A 21237-nucleotide genomic window follows, 5' to 3' on the forward strand; every position below is an offset into this window, starting at 1 on the left:
TCGACGGGATGGCAGCTCGCCTCCGTAGCAGTGCATGTGTGCGGCTCCCATCAACGTAATTCCCACTGGAGGGGGAGGCTGTCATGTTGCTAACATGCCACATTTTTTTCTCCGGCTGCTCATGTAGTCAGTGGAGCGCAATAGCAGCTGTGCACGTGAGGCCATTTTTCTTTTATTGCATCGGAGCTTGGACGCATGTCAAGCCAAACACACGTGTGATGGAAGGAGAAAATGTTTGTTGTTTGAATTAAAAGAAGGCAGACTCGTTCCATTTTTCCATTTTTCTCTCCATAGTAACCGATTCCATGGTAACGCAGTCCTAACCTTGTGTGGAGGTGTTTACTTTACACAATGCTCATGAAGATAGGAATAATGAAACTCAGAAGGCTATTAAGTGTTGAGGTGGTTGGATCGTAAATTGGTGTTGTGTAGCTAAATGACTCCCTTGTTTTGTGTTTTAGGGTTGAGCCCTTTCTAAGCACAAATTATTGTTTCAATAAATACATAAATAACCCCTTACAGGGCTCTTTTAACTCATTGGCTGCCATTGAAGATGCTACATGAACATTTTAATGCACAAATTATGATTTGTTTTCTTTCTTAAAGGGGCCAATTGAGATCCCAAGGGACAACATTTTCCGACCCCATACACATTGTATGTAGTATTATTTTTTTGCCTTCAAGCATTTTCTAATGGCTATTAAAAATACAAAGATTTTAAACAAGATTTAATTAATTCAAGGCTCTGTTTTGTGGGGGGGGGGGGTCATTTAAACAAGCAGAAATAGTCACTTGATTTTGGAATTGTGTTAAAACTCAACATTTGAATAGATGTCCACTGTAGTGACGCCAGTCTCTGAAAGGGAACATTTCCAGTGTGCGAAAGTGGAAAGGAAATCTCATCTTTTTGTTTGGCAGAACTTTTGATCTTGTGTCCGCAACCTAGATACGTGATATCGGCTTGCAAATCATCCCACCTATGACATCAATTGGCCATAATGCTGGGTGAACTGGATCTGTGGGGAATTCTACTTGAAAACATGTACACCTGCTTTCAAAGAGGCTAGATCTGGTTGTCAACTTCCAAGTGGGAATGATAGAAATGACCTCATTGTTAACGCTCCCAGCTCTGACATCCTTGGTTTCAAAGTCAACTGACTTCAAATTACAAGATAGGTGAGTAGAAAAGCCTTTACCTTTCCCAACTCGGATGTCGTAATGTCAGAGATGAATTAGATTAGTAGACTCAACTCAAATGTATTTATTTCAAATGGATTGGACATCAGCTAGGGATAAACCTATTTAAATTCACAGCAAAAGAAAGCACACAAATGAATTTGGCTGACTCATTTTAGTGCCGTATTGGTTCCACTAGTTTCATAGCAACCACAAAAAAAGACAAATGATCCTCGCCGTCAGGTTTTTACTGTCTTCCAGAATGCAAAGAAAGAAATTCAGCAATCCTCCCCTGCTTTGTGAGCGCAGACTCCTTGTTGTGGTCCAATCCCGTGCGGATTGTAACTCCGAACATCAAATTCAGAGAGATAACGTCGCCAGCAAAATCCCCGAGTGGCTGTTTGCTTTGTCGCCGTACAAGCAATGCAAAACTGAATAAAGTTTAGTGGCGTTCCAGCATGTCCCGGACTGGCCTACATATTCCATATTTATTCCCCCCCTCTACTTTGTTCGTTAAGCTTGTTATTACGGAGCTTAGTACACGGGTTGATATTGGAGTCTGGTGGTGTTTAGAGCAACTTGATTAGCTTTTCGTCTTTCTTTGGACTCCCATCCATTCGTTAATGCCATTTTTCACCTATCACTTTTGCTTTTCATCCATGTCAGCTTTTTCTACAGAGACCCGGAATTTCACTGCCACTACCTCTCCCTCACTAAAAAAAAATTATACAATTTCCATCCTTTTAGCTCCTTGGCTCTAATGCCTAGCGAGTCGTAAGACGAGAGGATAAGCTCCAGTCTTGACATCGGCGAGCCGCGTTCAGCACTTTGAGCACAGCTATGCTAATTTGACGTTGCAGCTGAACAGATCGCAGAGCATCTATAGGCGGGCATCCTTGCTCATTATAAGATAATAAAATAATAAGCGTCTACAAGAAAAAGTGACAAAAATATATGTGCATGTATATTTGAGGAGAAGAATCATTAATGATCCTATTGAGGCTTTTTTACTACTGAAAATGAATAATTAAGTTGGATCTAGTGTTGAAAAAATGTTGAGGAACCACACGTGAAATTAATTCTTTTGTTAAAAATGATTTATTAATTATTATTGTTTATATTACTAGGTTAAAGGGTTGTTTTTGTTTCGGATTAATTTGCCCTCTTTAGAGTACTTTTCAGAATTTGATAGGTTTGCCCTGTAAAGATAACATTATCAAACAAAAAGTTCCAAGATAATTGCTGCTTGCCTTTTTTTTTTACTTTGCAAAGCCCCGATCATTTTACAACTGGCCTCAAAAAGCACAATAGATGCTGACAAAAGCCATTCAAAGTCACTCATTAACTAGGATACAAAAGACACTGACCTTTCACAAACTTTGCTTCCCGAGTGATACATTAGGTGTCCACTCCCTGAAACTGGACCATCAGCTTGCCCCTGTAATCGTCAAGTTGCTTTCAACCTTTTACTGCCACCGATGAGTGTATTTTTCAATCTGTAGGTATGCAAAAGATTCTTGTGCAGCTTGTCTGGGTATTTCAAGCTTCTGATCCTCCCTTAAAGACTAAAATAAATCTGGCATTAGCACATCTTTTGAGTAACAGATAAAGATTGGGAGGCTACTCTTAAGTTTTTTATTTTAATAGGGCATAATTGCTAACATTTTACAATTCAGGAATAGGGATATCCCCAATCCGAACCCATTTATGGAGGAAACACCAACGTAAGCAGTGTGTCAATAAGCTTGACAGAAATGTATTCAAATGTTTGAGCCTGTCAGTTTTTGACCCAAGGAGTAGATATTGGTGGGGATTGTGGTGTCAGATTTTGGCTGACAATGCTGACAATGGCTGTCAATGTCACGTTTACAAAAAAAACAAAAAAATATATATATAATTCCTATTCCTTTGGAGAATAGCAAGCCCCTGAAAATAGATTTGAACTTATCTGTGGGAGAACATTTTGATCCGAACATAACCCTTTCAAATTGTCTTTCAGATCTCCTTATCGGACTGGCCAAGGACAGATTTGTATCCCTTCAGACTGAATATCAGAAGGTGGGTGGATTCAGTTCCAACTAGTCCACACATTTGGAAATTGCGTGGAAAAAATCACTGTTTTTTGTTCCTCACGATGCGTCGTGAAAAGAAATCCCCCCCACATTAGTTTTGACCCGTGTACGCATGCTGCATTTCTTTGGCTGCTTGGATCATTTCCTCTTTGGTTTCATGGTTTCTTGTGCCGTCCATTCCTACTCTTCTTTTGACGCTTGTGTTTTAATGCTTTGTCTTCTGCATGCATCTTCTACTTCTTCTTCTTCATCATCTGATACCACCTGACATCTCCTTCAGCCAGAGAATATAGTGCTGAGCCTGCAGGTAAAATAAAAGAACAAAGCCAACATAATCACTCCCCAAGAGACACACATTTTACATTTTCATTTTTAACCATGAAATGCATGATTTTGCATTACTATATTCCTTTTAGAAAACATGCCACACCCATTTTTTTATATTTCTAATGCTAACCAATTCCAGAAATGTCCAGATTTTCTCATAAACATGCACTACAGTGATATACATTTTCTAGTGATAATCCATTCCAAAATGAAACATCATGTTGTGAAATTTAACATGAGTTTTCATCAAGCGTGAAGCTACAAACTTCATCCTGCCCGAGGATGTTCTGCCGGCTGTTTTGGTGGATTTTAACATCTTAACAGCGACGTGCCGCCACCTCATCTTCGCAGAAGGTCACATTCTTCCTTCGGGCTCTCGCCATAACAAAGCGATCGTCCAAAAATAGTGCCAGCTGCGAGCCATTGAGGAATAGAGGAGCAAAATAAATGGCATTTTTTGTTGTTATTGTGATGACTCAGCCCATAACAAGCTGATTTTCCAACACAATCTCGTCCGTGAAGCTAGAATTGGACGTTTATAGTTTTTGGCCTTTGGATAGCCATTTAAGGCCAACTTTCTGTGGAGTTGCTCAGATAGAAGTCCATCTTTTCATCAAAAATTCTGTCTTTCCGCCTTCGTTAGTAATGCGGTAGCACCGCAGGGATGCAAGCCATGCTCTCTACAAGGCGTGTGTCAACAATAATGTGCTTTCCGTGGCATTGATCATATTTAATTGCACTGCGAAATAGTTCCTCATTAGGCTTTTTCGTACGGTTTCATCAAATCGTTGAAACCGTGTTGTACACTAATCCCATTTGGACACACTACAGGAGTTTTCAATGATTTTAATCATCATATTTTCTGATGCATGCTAGCATTCTCTGTTTCGTGGTTCTCCCCAGGTTTTTGTTGCACGAAAACACAGTTAGAAGGCTACATTTTCCAGTACTTTTCCATTCCAAAAATGTCCATATTCACTCCTAACTGCATCCCCTTCCCCCCTTTAACCTCCAGGCGGCCTACTATGAAGTGGGCTTCCTGGTGTATGCGGCGTTGGGCATCTTATTCACCGTGGTGATGCCCGTGGTGGGCCTCTTCTTCTGCATGTGCCGCTGCTGTGACAACTGCGGTGGTGAAATGCACCAGCGGCAGAGGAAGGACGCCGACTGTAGACGAGGCTTGCTGGGCACGCTGCTCTTTTCCACCTCGCTGGTTATCACGTGAGTTTCACGTATATGACATATTTTATGACATATCTATTAGGGATGTGACAATACATCGATAAGGTAATATATTATCTCTATATTCTCTATATTATATCTTATATTCAGTTAGGTTTTTATATTATTATTATTATATAACTGAGTGGTTAGCATGTCTGCCTCACGGTTTTGAGATCAGGAGTTCAATCCCAGGTTTGGATCTTCTTGTGTGGAATTTGCAGGTTCTCCACAGGCTTTGCGTGGGTTTTCTCTGGTGTCCTTCTACATCTCAAAACTATGTCAAGTAGGCTAGTTGAAAATTCTAAATTGCCCCTAGGTATACATGAGTTTGAACGTGAATGGTTCTCCATCTCCATGTGCTCTGCGATTGGGTGCCCACTATCACCACCCAGCCCATAATTTGCTGCGATAGAGCCCAGCATCGCCCACTTGCTTTGTGACGATAATCGGTATGAAAAATGAATGAATGAATGAATGAAAAGAACCAAGAGGTAGCCATCAAAATTTTTCACTTGATAAAACTAAAAAAAGTGACTATGTTAACTCAATGGCACTCAAACATTCCAATTCAAAGCCTGATTCTATCTTGCTCTAACTTAATTCAAAGTTTTCCTGGGGAGAGAACTTCAATTTTCTAAAAGTCAAGTAGGGATGTTTTTTTTTTTTTTTAAAGCAGCATGAGATAGGTGCTGTTCCTCATTTGAGGCAAACGTCTGTGCCGGTTGCTGGGGAGATTTAATAAGTTACATCGCTCCCTGGTGTCTGCTTTTTACTCTTTGGAATTTCCAATAAGTCCAGCTCCTCCCCATCACGGAGAAAAGTCATCCCTCGTAAAAGTAAATATGCTCAGGCCGCACCACCATGGCAACACCTGAAGCATACCACAACCCAAGTTACCAGTGGGCATGGGTGTTTATATAAGCTCTCCAAATGGGAGTTTTTAAAACTTCAGCCCCTTTGCTTGATTGGTTTATTTTTATTGTTGTACCTTTTAACTCTCCCGAGGACAGTGGTCACAACAGTGGCCCAGGTCACACAGTATTTGCACAACACATAGTACTAGTGGTAGTTAGTAAAATAGGTGATTTGGGAAAGATTTACAAAAGAAAACAAAAAGTTAAATTAAAAAACTGTCACAGTTCTTTTTTTTCAATTAGTATAATTTGTTTTAATTACTTGTTTTAAGTTTAACATTTTTTAAAAAATCGTATTAGTTTCAGAATGAACATATTTGTTTATTACTCTTTTTTTTCATTGCCCAATTCATAATAAGCTCAGGCAACATCCATACTAGATCATTAATTCTCAAATGTGGGTCGTAAAATAGGGCGGTATGTTTGCGACCCCAGCATTTAAGGGGGAAAAAGCGTTAAAGACAAACTACTTCCATCCCACAAATACTACACTTAGTCATGAAAGTCCTCAATTAGGTCAGCCTAATTTGTCTTTGTAATAAGTGTAAGCATAAATGAAATATTTGCTAATGAGCCTCTTGTGTCTCTTAGCCTTATAACAATCTGACTAAATCATGCCTCACCAATTTCTTATTAATAGCAATGTGTTGACTGAGCAACTCACAGTCAATGTAAAAATATACAAATCAGTTGACCCATGATGGAATCAACATTGTTGTTATTTTTGCAAGTGTGTCAAAAGACAACTTGTCTCATAGTGTTACCCAGCATGCATTTCCACTCTCTATTTTAGTCACGGGCTGTCTAACACCATTAGTGCAAAAGGTCGCAGCATGACAAGCTTGGCATCCCCCCAACACGCCCGCCACTTAAATACTACGGGGGTCTAATTAATGATAATGTCGCTATCACCCGCTCACCCTGCTTTAAATCTGTAGCAATCTGAGACGAAATACACATTTGTAAATCTTATGAGATCATTCACTTCCATTGACGATGATAGAACTGTAATACATTTGAACTGGGTGAATTTGTTAAATGACTAAATGTAATCAGGGAAAACAGAGAGAGGATTGAGTTCATTCTCTGTTAAGGCAATTATCTGGGAGACTGTGAATTGCCAAAAAGTGAATGCGCCATTAAAATGATCCATTATTCTTAATTAAAAGGAGGTAAGTCTAAACTAACTCAGCAATCCTTAAAATAGGCATTGAGACAATTATACATGAAAAACTAGATGGATTAAACAAGATGTGAAAGGAGTGTTCACTTAAATGTAAACGTGGACAAACATCTCTCAGTGACTCACGCCGTGATAAGTTGACTAAATAGGAGGCGGTGAAATTCACTAAATGACGCCCGCGAGGAACGAGTGATAAAAGCAGGAAAAAGACAGTGGTAGCAGGAATAGGCACAATTAAGCTATATGATTTTCTTTATTCCATTCTGTATTTCATAATGTTATTTTACTTGTCTTTGTTCCCAATGAAAAACTTTTTAAAAAATTCAGCTGAAAGGAAGACTAATGAAAATTCGACAAATCCATATTTGTGGACACCAACTAAATCTATACCATTAAGATTAAATTTTAGGAGAAAAAATATGTCAAGTTCAGATCGCCATCATATAATAACCGCTAAGCACTGACATTTTTTTTCTTTTTGGGCTGTGGGGATTTCTGTCTATAAATAGCTCCACTATAGAATATACTGTCGATTGATCCCTTCTTTCTTTCTTGAGTCGGCGATTAAGAGAAGCCTGGAACAAAAAAGCTGCTTCGACTTGTGCGCTTTCTTCCATCTCTTACTCCAACAATCCTTTTTTTTTTCTTCTAGGGATTAATTGTCTATTTTTTGTGGCTTCAAAGTAAGCAAGGGTTTTCAAAGAAAACTTGTTTCAGGTACTTCTGGTCAAACCAAGTACAGTATTTGCTTTAGGGCAATATTACGAAAAGTAAGAGTCAAAGCAATGGAAATAAAGCCGTGGTTTATAATCTGAAAATCACTGTTTAGTAAGTGTTTGATTTCCTCTCAACATGAAACTCCTGTTTAATCATTTCCTGAAAGGAAAGTGAAATGAGAGCATGTTTACCATGATTTTATATGTTCGTATGAGGGATTTATTGTTGAAAACTCCTCTTTGTGAGAGTTTGCTATGACTTTTGGCAAGGGTGCCTGACCTTGTAATTGTGTTGTTGTGTAGAGACGATGATGGAGGTTCACCTCCACTCTGGTGGACACAGGGAGGGGAGACCGGCCGTTGAATGCGGCCCATTGTTAGACTGGCTATAAGCTATGGAGCCGGCAGACCGCGTCCACCCCCAATCGTGGCCTACATACACTCTAGTGAGATGCCTTCCTTCATCTTCCGTTCTTCTGGACATTTTCCTAAAGGCTAGGTTTCAGGGTCTTTGCTTGAGATTCAATAATACCAATCGCAAAGCCGCCTTTGCCTAATTTTGTGAAGGGTGTATTTTGACACGAAACCCAGCAGAACAGACGAATTGTTCAGGAGAAACTAATTCATGTCTAACCAAACTATACAAAACCGGTGAACTTGAACCCAGAGCACAGTAGCTAACGCCGTCGATGGTCTGCCGTTATCATAAAACATGACATCCATTTTTGAAGATAACATTATGACAAGGCAGGCGGCCCGATGGCGCGATTGGTTAGCGCGTCAGTCTCACAGCTGTGGGGTCCTAGGTTCAAATCCAGGTCATGTCCATCTGTGTGGAATTGGCATCCTCTACCCAGGCCTGCGTGGGTTTCTTCCAGGTACTCTGGTTTCCTCCCACATTCCAAAAACACGCATGGTATGCTGATTGGCACTCTAAATTGCCCCTAGGTTTTGGTGCGAGTCTGCACGGTTGTCATATGTCAGCTGGGATAGGCTCCAGCACCCACACAACTCTGATGAGGATAAAGTGGTTCAGAAAATGAGATGAGCTATTATTATAAGGGAAATTGGAAGCCTTTGTTATTTTCTCAGTGGCACAATAATGACTCAATCTTAGATGCAATGACAGTTGTTTGGCTTCAGTATTCCACCTTGACTCAAAGTAAATAGCATATGCAGGATTGTGCAGAATAGATTAACGAGATTATCAAAACACAAAGGAGTGGGGGGGATTCTCCTGTAGGGCGTTCATCTCAAGACTGGAAAAGATGAACTGCGCCTCCTTCACCCATAAGCCATGATGGGTATGAGCAGAAGAAAGTACTCACTGTGCGTGATGTGTACTCCCTCACAGAGAAAAACACAATCCATTTTTCATCATTCATGAAGATTCTCTCTGATCAAAGTAGCTCTTTTGCTACACTCTAAAATGAGCATCCGCACACGTGTATGTTATACATGTGATAAATAAATACTCGGACCAAGCTGTGAGCTGCTGCGCTGACAATTCTGCCGGGATTGAGTGTGAGTCACGGAAGAGGCTTAATATTATGGACTGCCGTCGCCTTGATGTTGCTTGGGCTAATTAAGCCAGAGACATGCTGCAGAGGTCTGCCCGACGAGGGCTAAGGGACTGGCTGGCATCAATAGGCGCACCGCGAGACGAGGTCCATTTGAATTGGCTGAAAAGGCCTCACAATTAAGTGTCGTAATAGATTTGCATACTTTTTCTTACTTGCTCGTCTCTTGGAGACCGTTGGGTTTGAAACTCAACATCTGGCACATGTCTCTACTATGTACTGTCTATTAAGGCTGGGAATGGTTACTCATTCTTATTGTGATTAATTCCATGAGATTAATATAGTCTTAATACAATTAAGTACTAATATAATATGATTTCTAAATGATTGTCTTTATATTTTGTTCATTTTTAACAGGCAACTTTATTGGACTTGGTATTGTACCTAAATATATATATTTTTATTGTGTTTAGTTTTTTGATTTTATTAAGATTATTAAATGTTCATATTGATGGTTACATGCACTATTATATTTAACTATTTTAACTATATTATTATTTTTTTTATTTATCGTGTTAAATTGTTATTTTGTCCCCGCCTGAATTCTTCCATTTTGGTTTGTGTTTTATATGCATATATAAATGTGATATTTTTTGGGCCATTGACACCCCAGCTGACAAGAATATGTTGGTTTTTGTTGGGTCAAAAATAATCTTTTCGAGGTTAAGGATGCCTTTATAAAATTCCAGCATGATGTTATGGAAAAGTTCAGAAGTGGACATTAAAGGCATCATGGAAAAATACAACCGTTGAAAACTGAGGCGAGTTGAGAAGATATTATAGACATCATGGAAGAGCATAAGATTAAGACAGAGATTATAGACAGGATATTCTTTAGATATGCATATTATATTAAGACTCCTGTTTTAAGCAATTTCACAGTTTTCTGTTTCTCCAGTTCAGGCTGAACAAAGGAAATATGAAACCTATTAAAAAGAGGACAACATGAACACAATCAAGTTAACAGAAAGTTTTTTGCCTTGGCAGGATCGGCGTGGTGTGTGCGTATGCCGCCAACCAGAACCTGAGCGCTCAGGTCAAGAACATCCGTCGTCTGGTCAATAGCAACATGAGAGATATGCATACCTTTGCCAACAACACGCCCAGGGTAAGATGAATGAAATGGCTAAACTCCTCTTCCCTTATTAAGCTTTGCTTCCTAGACTTAGAGAAAAAAAAAAAGTATTGGCCGTCATTGACAGTGATGTAAATCCAATCTACAAACCTAAATCCAAACTGTTAAAATTAAGCTTGCGCGAATTCAAATTGTATTGGGGGAATAACGAATAAAAATAGCGCCTCTGCTGTATTTACTCTTCGAGATGTTTGAGAGTTTCCAAAACGCCGAATTAAGTTTTCAATCCCTGGGGAATCTCGGCCTTCCTTTACGGAGTTTGCAACTTCTCCCCATTCCGCCGTGGGTTTTCTCTTGGTACTCTAATTTCCTCCTACATCCCGAAAAAAACATGGAGGGTGGACTTAATGATCACTCAAAATTGTCCCTTGGTACGAATGTGTGTGTGTGGATGGTTGGTGGATATAAATTCATATAAATATACCAACTTTTTTGTGCTATCTGTTTACAGCAAATGGATTATCTCAGCACCCAGTACATCACCGCCAAAAACCAAGTCCTCTACGACCTAGAGAGTAAGTCCAATTCTTGTCCACTTTTGACCCCTAGTGGCAAGTTAAATCACTCCAGATTCTCAATGTACTACTGATAAAGTCTAATACACTAGTACTGTCATTTTTAAAAAGACTCCCATATCTTTTTGGTCATTTGGTCCATTGTTAGGTCTTCTTATTGTATAAACCAAAGAATGGCAGAAAGGTCTGTTGATGACTTTGTGTGTATTTTTTTTTTACTTCTCCAAATAGCCTTCATGAGTGATGCAATATACCACGTCTTATCGTTTAATATTTGTTTATCTTCTTGGGACGCAGACATAGGTCCGGTACTAGGTGGAAGGATACGTGACTCGTTGGATAAGGAGATTCAACCCGCCTTGGACAGCATGCTGAAAATGACAGAAGGTTTGCTTCATATCCTACTGATACTATCTGAATGATAACAAAACAACAACAAAAATATATTATTTTTCTGGATGGATGGTGGAAAAAATTAAAAATAGAGGCCAGTGCCTGTCATACTGATATTCCGATACTAAGTAAAATAATGTAAACCCAATTAAATGATTAAAACCTTTTCTTAGAAATATAATTTTCCAGGAAAAAAAGTGAAAATCTCATGTTAAATAAGAAATGTAAGTCCTATTCATTAATGTAAAAAGGGATTCTTTGGTGACATCATAGTTTAGCCTCTTGTGCTTTTCTTTGTTTTTGTGTATTTTCGATGAAGTAAAAACAGACAGAACCGTCAAAGGTAACAGACGCTCACTCGACCGTGATGTCGAGTCTGCTTTGTCCCCAGTGGTGAGCCCCTGAGCCCCCCCAAACCCTCGGCCCCCTTTCGTGTCGTCTTCAACACCCGTTTCCATGTTAAAACTGCACTTGGCACTTTGATAATAGAGGCTGATGTTAACCTTGATGTCTGAATTTACATTAGAACTGAATATATCAAAAAGCATTTGATTATTACACAAGTAAATAATTCTTTTAAGAATTAAAATATATCAATGGAAAACAACAACCCAAAAAATTTAAAAGTATGTACTACATTTTGAAAAAAAGAACAGAAGAAATTACACAAAATTAATGTAAAAAAGTACAAGTTATATTATTATTATGATCTTAGGTGTACTTTTGTTAAATTCAGGCATCAAGGGCTTAACATACCCATACAAGTTGAAGAACGTACACTTGTGAAGCTTTTTGACAGCAAAAGGCTTTTTGGGTTTTTTTGGGATGTTTTGTGTTGTTTGTCTTTTTTAGCATGTCGGTGTAGTTGACCAAATGAGATATGGAATGATGCATACAGAATATTTACCTCGAAACATCATGTTCGGAGCAGTTTTAATTGACTACGGGTTATCATGTGTACCCTCAGTAAGTGTCAAAGACAAGTCCTTGGTTTTGGTATCTCCTGCATCTGGAATGCACTCATGGATGCAAGAGGGCTCCCAAATGGCCAAAACCCATTGCAAAATGCCCGCCAAGAGGCAACTTTGTCGTTTTCCTACCCTTGGTTTGTTTGTTGTGTCCCCTGGTGCTGCTAAACTTTTAATTGGCCACGACAGGAGCAAAAATGTGCATCTCATTTAAAAGCTATTAAGAGCAAGTTATTCATAGCGTTCCTGATGGGGTTTAAAGCCTTCACGCACAAATTATGACTTTAATTTTTACACTTATTTACACTCATTTAACACATTGGCAGCGCTAGACGTCCAAATTGTTTTGACTGGGAAACGCAAATGCGTTTTATGTCAAGCTTTTCAGTGATACTGAAAATTGAACATTCAGGCTCAGTCCTCACAGTTTAAATGAATTGGATTGACGTCAATACTATTTTTAGCAATCTTGGGGCTATAACTATATTATATTTCTCTTTTTATTCATTTAGGTAGTCAATGTAGCTGGAACTGATACAGTATTTATAAATATATTAATATGAAAATATACCTACCCTAACGGTTGATATATCACATTAAATACATATATTATTAGTGCTATACAATCTGACCTGTAACAGCAGGAATTGTTTATTCATGTATTACCGATCAAGTGATGATAATGTTGCTTGTTGACAGCCATGCGTGAAACCAAGGAGGCCCTGGAGAACGCGAGCATGTCCTTGCAAGTGCTTCAGGAGGCCACAAGCAAGCTGGACTTAAACCTGAGCCTGTTGAGGGCCAACATGCAGCGTTCCCTCAACGACCCCGGTTGCCACGACGAGGCCTCAGACGCCACCTCGGCACAGCTTTGCCGGGGCATCCTTCAGTCGCTGGGACAACTGCATGTCAGCGCCAACTTCACCCGGGTAACATAAATAACTAAATGACATCCAAAATTGTATTAATTTATTGAAAAACCAAAACAGTCCTTTTTTTCCCTAATTTCATCAAGTTCAATTAATAAGAACTTCCGTGAAATGTCCAATTGAATGCGTCAGAACCTTTGAATAGAACTATATTTATTTTTGTTTTGTTTTTTTGCACTGTTTCAGCTGCCCAATGTAAATGCTCAACTTCTAAAGATGAATGTCGTGTTGCAAACAGACCTCAATGCCGTCATCAACAAGGTGCTGTTGATAAGATTTCGCAAAAACAGCCCTAATAACGATGATGAACTGATTTTACAAATGTGTTTTCTTCCCTATTTTAGGGTTATGCCTCCCTAAATGACACGCCTAACATGGTGACGGTACAGACTAGGAGTGTTGTCGACAGTAAGGCAAACCTTTTTATAAAATTTAATAACAAAATAACTTGTTTCATTTATATGACAATTTCTTATTTTATGTCCAATAAAACTACTTTATTTGTTTTCTCATCTAAACTTTTAAGGGCTGCAGAGTTGGGTGGACGACATTGGCACGAATGTGGGCAACTTTTCCAAAGCTTTCCCCGTCCAAACTTATCTGTCCAACTTCACGATATTCATCAGCCACGTCCACGCCAAAATCGAGGACCAGTACCCTGAAATTGACAAATTGGACTTCTACAGGTCAGAGAGCACATCCGACTCCCATTAAAAAAAACATTCTTTTGTACTCCTTTTGCAAAAATGAAGAAGCAAATCCCCAGAAATGGAATTGTCTATTTTTAACTATATATGTCTGTTTCTTATGATTTGTTGCTGTTTTGCGTATGTGTCAGGTGGACAGGCTGCGTGGCTTTGTGCTGCATGCTTGTTCTGGTGCTGGCCTTCAACTACTTGGGCCTACTGTGCGGCACAATGGGATACGACAAGCACGCCTCCCCCACTACGCGAGGTTGCATCTCCAACACGGGAGGCACCATGCTCATGGCGTAAGTAGCACACCCCATCTGACTTCAAAAGTGATTCGATTAGTGGAAACCAAGGTATTCTTAACCCATAAGGACCCACGGGGATACCACTGTCACAAACACTTTAAACACCAAAGTCTCCGATGAAGCTGGCTACTGAATAATAATCTCTATTTCAGGAAAAATGACTAAAGGCTTTTAAAAAGTCATAATATATAATATAATACATTTAACTGTATTTCTGTGTTTATTGATTGTACTTTTTTCATTTATCAATTCATTTATAATAAGAAAAAATCGATGGTGTGTTGACACCATGTTTTGGGCCACTTTTCTATACTAAATGTTAATATTTTGGCCTATATTACCCAAAATTAGATGCATTTTTTCGCTCTGCACTTAAAGAAATACATAAAACATTTCTGACACCACTTTTTTTATATATATACAAAAAATAAAACTGTTCTCTTCTTGCTTATGTATACATCTTGGCATAATTGTTTCTGACAAAAATAATGATAGTTTGAATGGGCAAAAACTGAACCGAATTGTTATTGGCTCATCCACAGGGGTGTGGCCTTCAGCTTCATCTTCTCTTGTGTTCTCATGGGCCTGCTGACTGCACTCTTCCTGGTCGGTGGGAACATGGAAAAGCTCCTTTGCGAGCCCTACCACACCAAGGACCTCTTCAAGGCCAGTCTTCAAAAGGCACATTAAATCCCATCATGCTCCACTCATTCACATCATTCATCTCTTTCCGACCATTCTCCAGGTGGTAGACGCTCCGTACCTGGTGAACCCTGAGTGGAGAAACTTCATCCCTGGTTACCTGTACAATGACTCAGAACTCGACCTCACTGCAGAGAGTGTGTACAGGTAATGTGGGCTTTGCAAATTCACTTTTTTAAATTGAATTCAAATATACAGTTGACCCAAAACAAAAGGCTTTCATCCATATTTTATGTGACTAAATATGATCCCTGTATTTGTCCCTCTCCGTACTTTTGTATAGACAGTGGAATTTTTTTGGACTGCAAAGAGTTATGAGTGGTCCTGCTGCCTGACATCATTTGTTGTTTCACAGTCTAGTTGCACTCCATTTTGACCTTTTAAAGTCACGTACATGACATAGCTGTGTAAACTCAACTCACATTTACACTGTGCAGCATTTACGTGGCGGCTGTTAATCCAAACTTCCTTTCCAGTCAGATATTGTAGATTTTAATGCATTTATGATGATGATCACTGGGTGGCAGCAAATCCTTCTTCTAATTTCTCCTCTTTTGTATGTGTTTCTCTGGGCAGCACTTGCAAGGAGAACAAAGGCATCTACTCGGCTTTGCGCCTAGATAAAATCTTCAACGTCTCCAATTTCCTCAATGCAACAGTGGTCAGTGAAAGCAACACAACTGTGTTCATCTCTTAATTATATTAATTCACCCTATTCAGGGACAATGGTCACTCCAGCAGACTTTTAATCCGCGATGCCCGGATGCTGCATATGTCCAAATCATGCATAACGCCATAACATTATTCTAATATAATAATTATATTATTTTTTATCATATTAAAGGTGATATTACCAATACCAATGCTAGTATCTGTTTAACACTAATGCACATTACTTTGCATTTTTGTTCATGATGGATTTTTCTTCTTTTTGCCAGTTCACAAAGGAGGTCGTAACCATTTTGAACAGCTTGAAAATCGACCTGCGAGGAATCATTTTGCTGGAAGCGGAAGGCAAGCAGAGCCTTCTGGATTTCGCTGAGGTGGGACTGTCAGAAACAAACTACGCAGACTACCTGGAAGAGGTGACGTCATTCACACAAACGCTCCAGGCAGTTCATTAATAGATTTCAGTGTACAAAAAAAAGCTCATGAAATCACCATCAAATTCTGCACTCAAACCTCGAATGCACCTCCAAGTTAGTTTGATGGAAAACTAAGCATCGAAATCCAATTTCTTTTCCGCAGGTCAACAAAGGCGTTACGGTGTTGGACTTGCTTTCATTTGCCAAAGAGCTGGAAGCCCAGACGGACCTGATGGTATTTATTACCCGCGCTCCATTTGTCTGTTCATTTCAATTATTCATGTTTAATACGCCTCTGCCGGAACATCTCCAACAGGCAATTATTTTCCTTTAATTCTAACACTTGTAGGAAGTAACAACATATTTATACTTTGTTATGAATAATATTGGTCAATTTTGTGTATTAGAAAACGTTAAGCTGACTCAACAAATTGATTGTTTCATATACCCATTTTTTTTTACACAATCTGGGAAAGAGACCATGTTTTTTTATGGGAGGAACCTTTAAAAATATAAATGACTGGTGATTGATTATTTGTTTCTCTGCTAATTTGAATTGGGGTCCAATTTTGATTTTTAACAGATAGATATTTTGGGAACTCACAATTATTTGTGTTTTGTTTTTGTGATCCAGCCACGAGGTATTTTGCAAACATCTATGAAAGGTCATGCGGCCACCGTGCGACAGATCTACAGACAGCAAGTGGTCCCCATGCAGCAGGCCATGGTAACTCTATGACTAGCACCCCCTTTTCACCTCCTTTTATTTTTGTTGACATCTCACTCTGCTTCAAATTAGCTATCAATTTGAAAAAGCATCTATTCCAATATACTTTTTGTATGCTTGTTTTCTACTCCCAACTTCAAGAAATATGTTAAAGCCAGGGTAAGCACAGCGATAAGTGTGTTCATCATGTGATTGTCCTTTTGTGACGGTGTGCAATGTGAAAGCCGTGTTTCATCAAGTGGTGCAGAAAGCGTGGAAGGCACAGATAAAATGGCTATGGTGAAAGAATTACAGCTGATAATTATAATGGAGCTGTTGCCATCTGAGCAGTAAATAGAATTGCACTCCTTGGTTTTTACACAGGCGACTAGAGTCAAATGTTTTTTATTCTGATGACACACCAGTGAGGAAACATCCTAGTTGTGATGTGTGTGCACTGTAAAACTCTATTTGATCTGTTGTTCTTCGTTTTACTATTATTCCTTCAAAGAATAATGTTTGTTATTCGTTTTATATCAATTTAAAAACTGCCCCTACCCACAAATACTTGAGATTTTTCTCCTTTTCATTGTGCATTCTTTGGCCAATGCGACTAAAAGTCCAACTTGTTGTCCAAAAAATGTGGTATTGTCATGCTAAGTGTTTCTCAGCTAAATAAAGGCTGGGAAACTGCTTTATGATTTTAGTACCTTGTGAACAAAATGCAGACAAGAATCAACCTGCATTAAACGGCTTGACATTTTGCTTCCCTCACTCTTTGGATGTGAAGGTCGCATCTTTTATTAATGATTTCATCAGCTAGTGGTATTCCTTTTTTTTTTTTGCTGTGTGTGAAAAGATGATTTTCATATGAATCATTTTCTATATGAAACAGATTTCCTCTTAAAATATGGACTATAAAATTGATTCAACAAATGAAAGGATATTCCACTTGGAGAACAATCCTATTTCATTTGACTAAAATGTGATGTTAAGACATCAAATTTGAGTGTGCGTTTTTTTCTGTATAACTATTCTGTAGTCCTGCTTCTCTTTTATGTTCTGACCTTTTTTTTCTGCTTATTCCTCAAAGAGTTCGCTGAACCAAAGCATGAGATTCCTGGAGAGAACCACCTCCGACCTGCCGGTAAGTCATCACAAATCAGCCCTTCCTTCACTTACAACAAGCTGGTCAAATGATCCCAACAGAGTTGCAAAAACCCAGGAACCTTACCTTCTTTTCTTCATAGAACAAAGTCCTAGCTGTGCTGGATGCCGTGAACGCAGCTCAATATCTCATCTCTAACAATGCAACACTACTTATTAACCGGGTACCACCTCTAATCACATTATTAATGTGCAATTTAATTTTGTATACTTTGGATGAAAAGCTGTTTTTTTTTTTTTCTTCAGGAAAGTCTCAAATACACTTCAACCATTGTGGGCTACTTCCAGCAGTACATGGAATGGGTCAAGACGTCGGTAAGTCTTAATTCTACTATAAGAAAACAATACGTACTATGGAACTAGAAGAGGCCATTTTTAGGGAAATTGTTGTAGATTTTCAGTCAAATCTTATTCTTGCACACCTTGATTTCTGGATTTTTTTTTAATTTTTTTTTTTAATACCTACTATGGAACTAGAAGAGGCCATTTTTAGGGAAATTGTTGTAAATTTTCAGTCAAATCTTATTCATGCACACCTTGATTTCTGGATTTTTTTTTAAATTATTTTTTTTAATACCTACTATGGAACTAGAAGAGGCCATTTTTAGGGAAATTGTTGTAGATTTTCAGTCAAATCTTATTCTTGCACACCTTGATTTCTGGATTTTTTTTTAATTATTTTTTTTAATACCTACTATGGAACTAACTAGAAGAGGCCATTTTTAGGGAAATTGTTGTAGATTTTCAGTCAAATCTTATTCATGCACACCTTGATTTCTGGATTTTTTTAAAAATTCTTTTTTTGTTATGTGTAAATAACATGATTTTTGGGGGGGAATGTAGAGGATGTGATGCACTTATAAAATGTTTTTTTTTTTGCAACTACTTGTTGCAGCTGGCCGTGGATGTGGCGCAGTGCAAACCTTTCAGCAATGTCCTGGATACCGTGGAAATCTTCACCTGCAGCTTTCTGGTGGACTCCATGGTAAGCATGCTCTGTTTAAGCCTTCAAAGATGTACCGCATTAATGTCATTCCTTTTTAAGTGGGTCAGAAACTGAAAAGGATTTTTTGTTTTTAAATTTACTATTGACTGTAAATCTGTGTATTTCAAAAAATCTGGGTTTTGTTGCTGCTATTAATGACTATTGTTTTCTTCTTCTTTTGATAGAACGTTTTCTGGATGGGTCTAGGCTGCGCCACGCTTTTCCTCATCCCGAGCATCTTGCTCGCCATCAAGCTAGCCAAGTTTTACCGAAGGATGGACACAGAGGATGTTTACGACGAGTGAGTGTTCCTTTCTTTGAATTCATTCTTCTATATCAGACTAACAGGTTAAAAACTAAACCACACAAACGAGTGAACATTTTTTGCATTCATTTCAGCGTGAATGAAATGTGAGCAATGCCTTGTATTGATGCTTTATTAACTCTTTTGTTTCCTCCTTGGTTGTAGTTCCTCTGTTTCCGGGACTTGGCATTTTACTTTGTGATAACCATTTCTACTATTTCCATCATTCAGTTCATCCTCCATTTCTTTTTGATTTATTTTTTTTGCCTCCCTCTCCTTCTTTGCACTCTGCACTTTACAATGACACACTGGCATGTTCCTTTTTATAAGTCTGGGGCGGGTGGGTTGTTTGTTACTGGTGCATTCAATGTAACATTCTTCTTTTGGGGCGGCCATTCCTGCTTCTTAACCATTGAAATCATTCTTGGTGCTGGCTTCCGTGGCGAAAAGTGTCCCTTACTTTTGAATGAAGGGCTTTTGCAATCACTACCTTAACGATGCTTCAACGCATATCGCTGTACATATCATCCAAAAGAAAAACGGTGCGCCCATTGAGAACATAGAGAAGCACGCCACTTGAATCATCAGGCATCTTTCATGTTTTTGTGCTTGTTTGTATGCAATGTTTTGTTTTCAGTATGGAAAGTGGTAATAATGGTTATCATAGCGAGCCCCCACAAGGCATCTTAAACCCCCCCGTGACCAGGTAAATATGCTCTTTGCTAGTAAAGTGCATGTGGTGGGGGTCAATGGTGGTGGGTGCATGCACGTACACACACACACACTTAAGTGAACGCATATTTATTTTGGGTTTTTTTTTTTTTCATTTTAGTACTTTTTAAAATGCTAGAAGTATTTTCTGGACTATAAGTCACACTTTTTTCTTAGTTTAATACGATTTCATTTATAATATTATTATATAGTGTTAAATATGATTTAAAACATTAGCCACAACCTGATGCAAGAAGGCACTCTTGGCTTGCAAAGAAGTAGTGAAAGAATAACCTTGAATTGAATACTAGTGTGATTTATACTCCAGAGAGACTTGGTGTGATAAATGTGGTCACCTAAAAAAAGTGCTTAAGAGAGAGAAATTGTGCTCCTGCTGAAATGATCTGCTTGTTTTGTCTTTCGGGGCATTGGTGCTGCAATATGGACGGCATCATTCACTTCCAGCTTGGCACGTACAGTACGATATGCGCTAGCGAATCACTGTTTCCTCTCATTTAGAGTCAGCCAAAGTCCGATGAATGTGCACCTGATCCTTTTGTTTCCAGAGAGGCAAGCATGGCAAAATGGCTTCCTTTCATTTCCTCCTTAATCCTCCCCAAAAATAACAACAGCATGTTGGCTTTGTTTGAATTCACTGATTTAATAGCCCATAACCTCAGGCACAGAATAAAACATGTAAAAAAAAAAATGTCAAGTGCTGTTTGGATTAACGCAGTTCATTAGAAAACAAACAACAAACATTGTTTGTGTTACAACCACTTTTATTCCTTTAAAATATTGCATGTATTGTGCTAATCACACTATCCATCAAAGTAATTAACAATGATTCATTGGGTTGCTTTATAAGCATTTGAGAGTGGAATTCATTTATAATAATCCTCATTTTACCAATCTGTTCATATGCAGATGTTTCATTTGCACTCACACATTTTAAGAACAAGTAAATATGCTCAAAATGAAGTCAAGTGAATGGTCACGTTTCATTGCCGTTGACGGTGGTAGACTTCAAATTCATGTCTATCACTGTCAGTGCTACACAGTTAGGAATAATTATACCTAATGTATTGTGCCTGAATGCTACTTTTATTTCTATAGTTTGTTCTTTTGCCTTACGTTTTTTTTAGGGTTTGGTCATTGTCTAAATATGGCTTCTAATGTTGTTGTTTCTGTGCTAGTATCCCGACATACGATACCATGAACAGGTTCCCGCGAGCCTCGGCCCCACCCAGGCATATCGACTGGTGACCATATTTTCTTGTGGCTCCCCAAGAGGTACTTAAGTGTGTCCAACTCCATTTTTTTATTCATATCACAGCATGAATTGGCTCATTTGTTGTTGTTTTTTCCATGGTGGTATCATTCACACAAATGCTTTCTCTGAGCAAAACAAAACCTTAACTTACCATTTTTTAATTGCTTTGCATATA

The 21237-nt window shown here is 38.6% G+C and overlaps 1 protein-coding gene across 7 annotated transcripts in view; it reads left to right on the top strand.

The window, feature by feature from the left end:
- prom1a (prominin 1a) overlaps window positions 1-21237 on the top strand; it is a 28440-nt gene that overhangs the window by 5180 nt on the left and 2023 nt on the right. The window contains exons 2-26 of one of the 7 annotated variants that reach the window (XM_077732381.1): window positions 3176-3234; window positions 3529-3555; window positions 4591-4796; window positions 10180-10300; window positions 10779-10842; window positions 11140-11229; window positions 11555-11578; window positions 12903-13132; window positions 13319-13393; window positions 13477-13540; window positions 13659-13818; window positions 13971-14123; window positions 14672-14795; window positions 14875-14978; window positions 15408-15492; window positions 15770-15916; window positions 16080-16151; window positions 16551-16643; window positions 17716-17769; window positions 17873-17953; window positions 18036-18104; window positions 18685-18774; window positions 18960-19075; window positions 19716-19784; window positions 20986-21082. In XM_077732381.1, the coding sequence (XP_077588507.1) occupies window positions 3176-3234; window positions 3529-3555; window positions 4591-4796; window positions 10180-10300; window positions 10779-10842; window positions 11140-11229; window positions 11555-11578; window positions 12903-13132; window positions 13319-13393; window positions 13477-13540; window positions 13659-13818; window positions 13971-14123; window positions 14672-14795; window positions 14875-14978; window positions 15408-15492; window positions 15770-15916; window positions 16080-16151; window positions 16551-16643; window positions 17716-17769; window positions 17873-17953; window positions 18036-18104; window positions 18685-18774; window positions 18960-19075; window positions 19716-19784; window positions 20986-21055 (2447 nt within the window). In that variant the 3' untranslated portion in view covers window positions 21056-21082. Of the gene's footprint in view, window positions 1-3175; window positions 3235-3528; window positions 3556-4590; window positions 4797-10179; window positions 10301-10778; window positions 10843-11139; window positions 11230-11554; window positions 11579-12902; window positions 13133-13318; window positions 13394-13476; window positions 13541-13658; window positions 13819-13970; window positions 14124-14671; window positions 14796-14874; window positions 14979-15407; window positions 15493-15769; window positions 15917-16079; window positions 16152-16550; window positions 16644-17715; window positions 17770-17872; window positions 17954-18035; window positions 18105-18684; window positions 18775-18959; window positions 19076-19243; window positions 19785-20985; window positions 21083-21237 lie in introns of those variants that run through there. The other 6 variants (XM_077732386.1, XM_077732383.1, XM_077732385.1 and 3 more) reach the window with 6 other exon arrangements.

The sequence above is a fragment of the Stigmatopora nigra genome, chromosome 14 (genome assembly GCF_051989575.1).
Source record: "Stigmatopora nigra isolate UIUO_SnigA chromosome 14, RoL_Snig_1.1, whole genome shotgun sequence".
In the NCBI taxonomy this organism is placed as follows: domain Eukaryota; kingdom Metazoa; phylum Chordata; class Actinopteri; order Syngnathiformes; family Syngnathidae; genus Stigmatopora; species Stigmatopora nigra.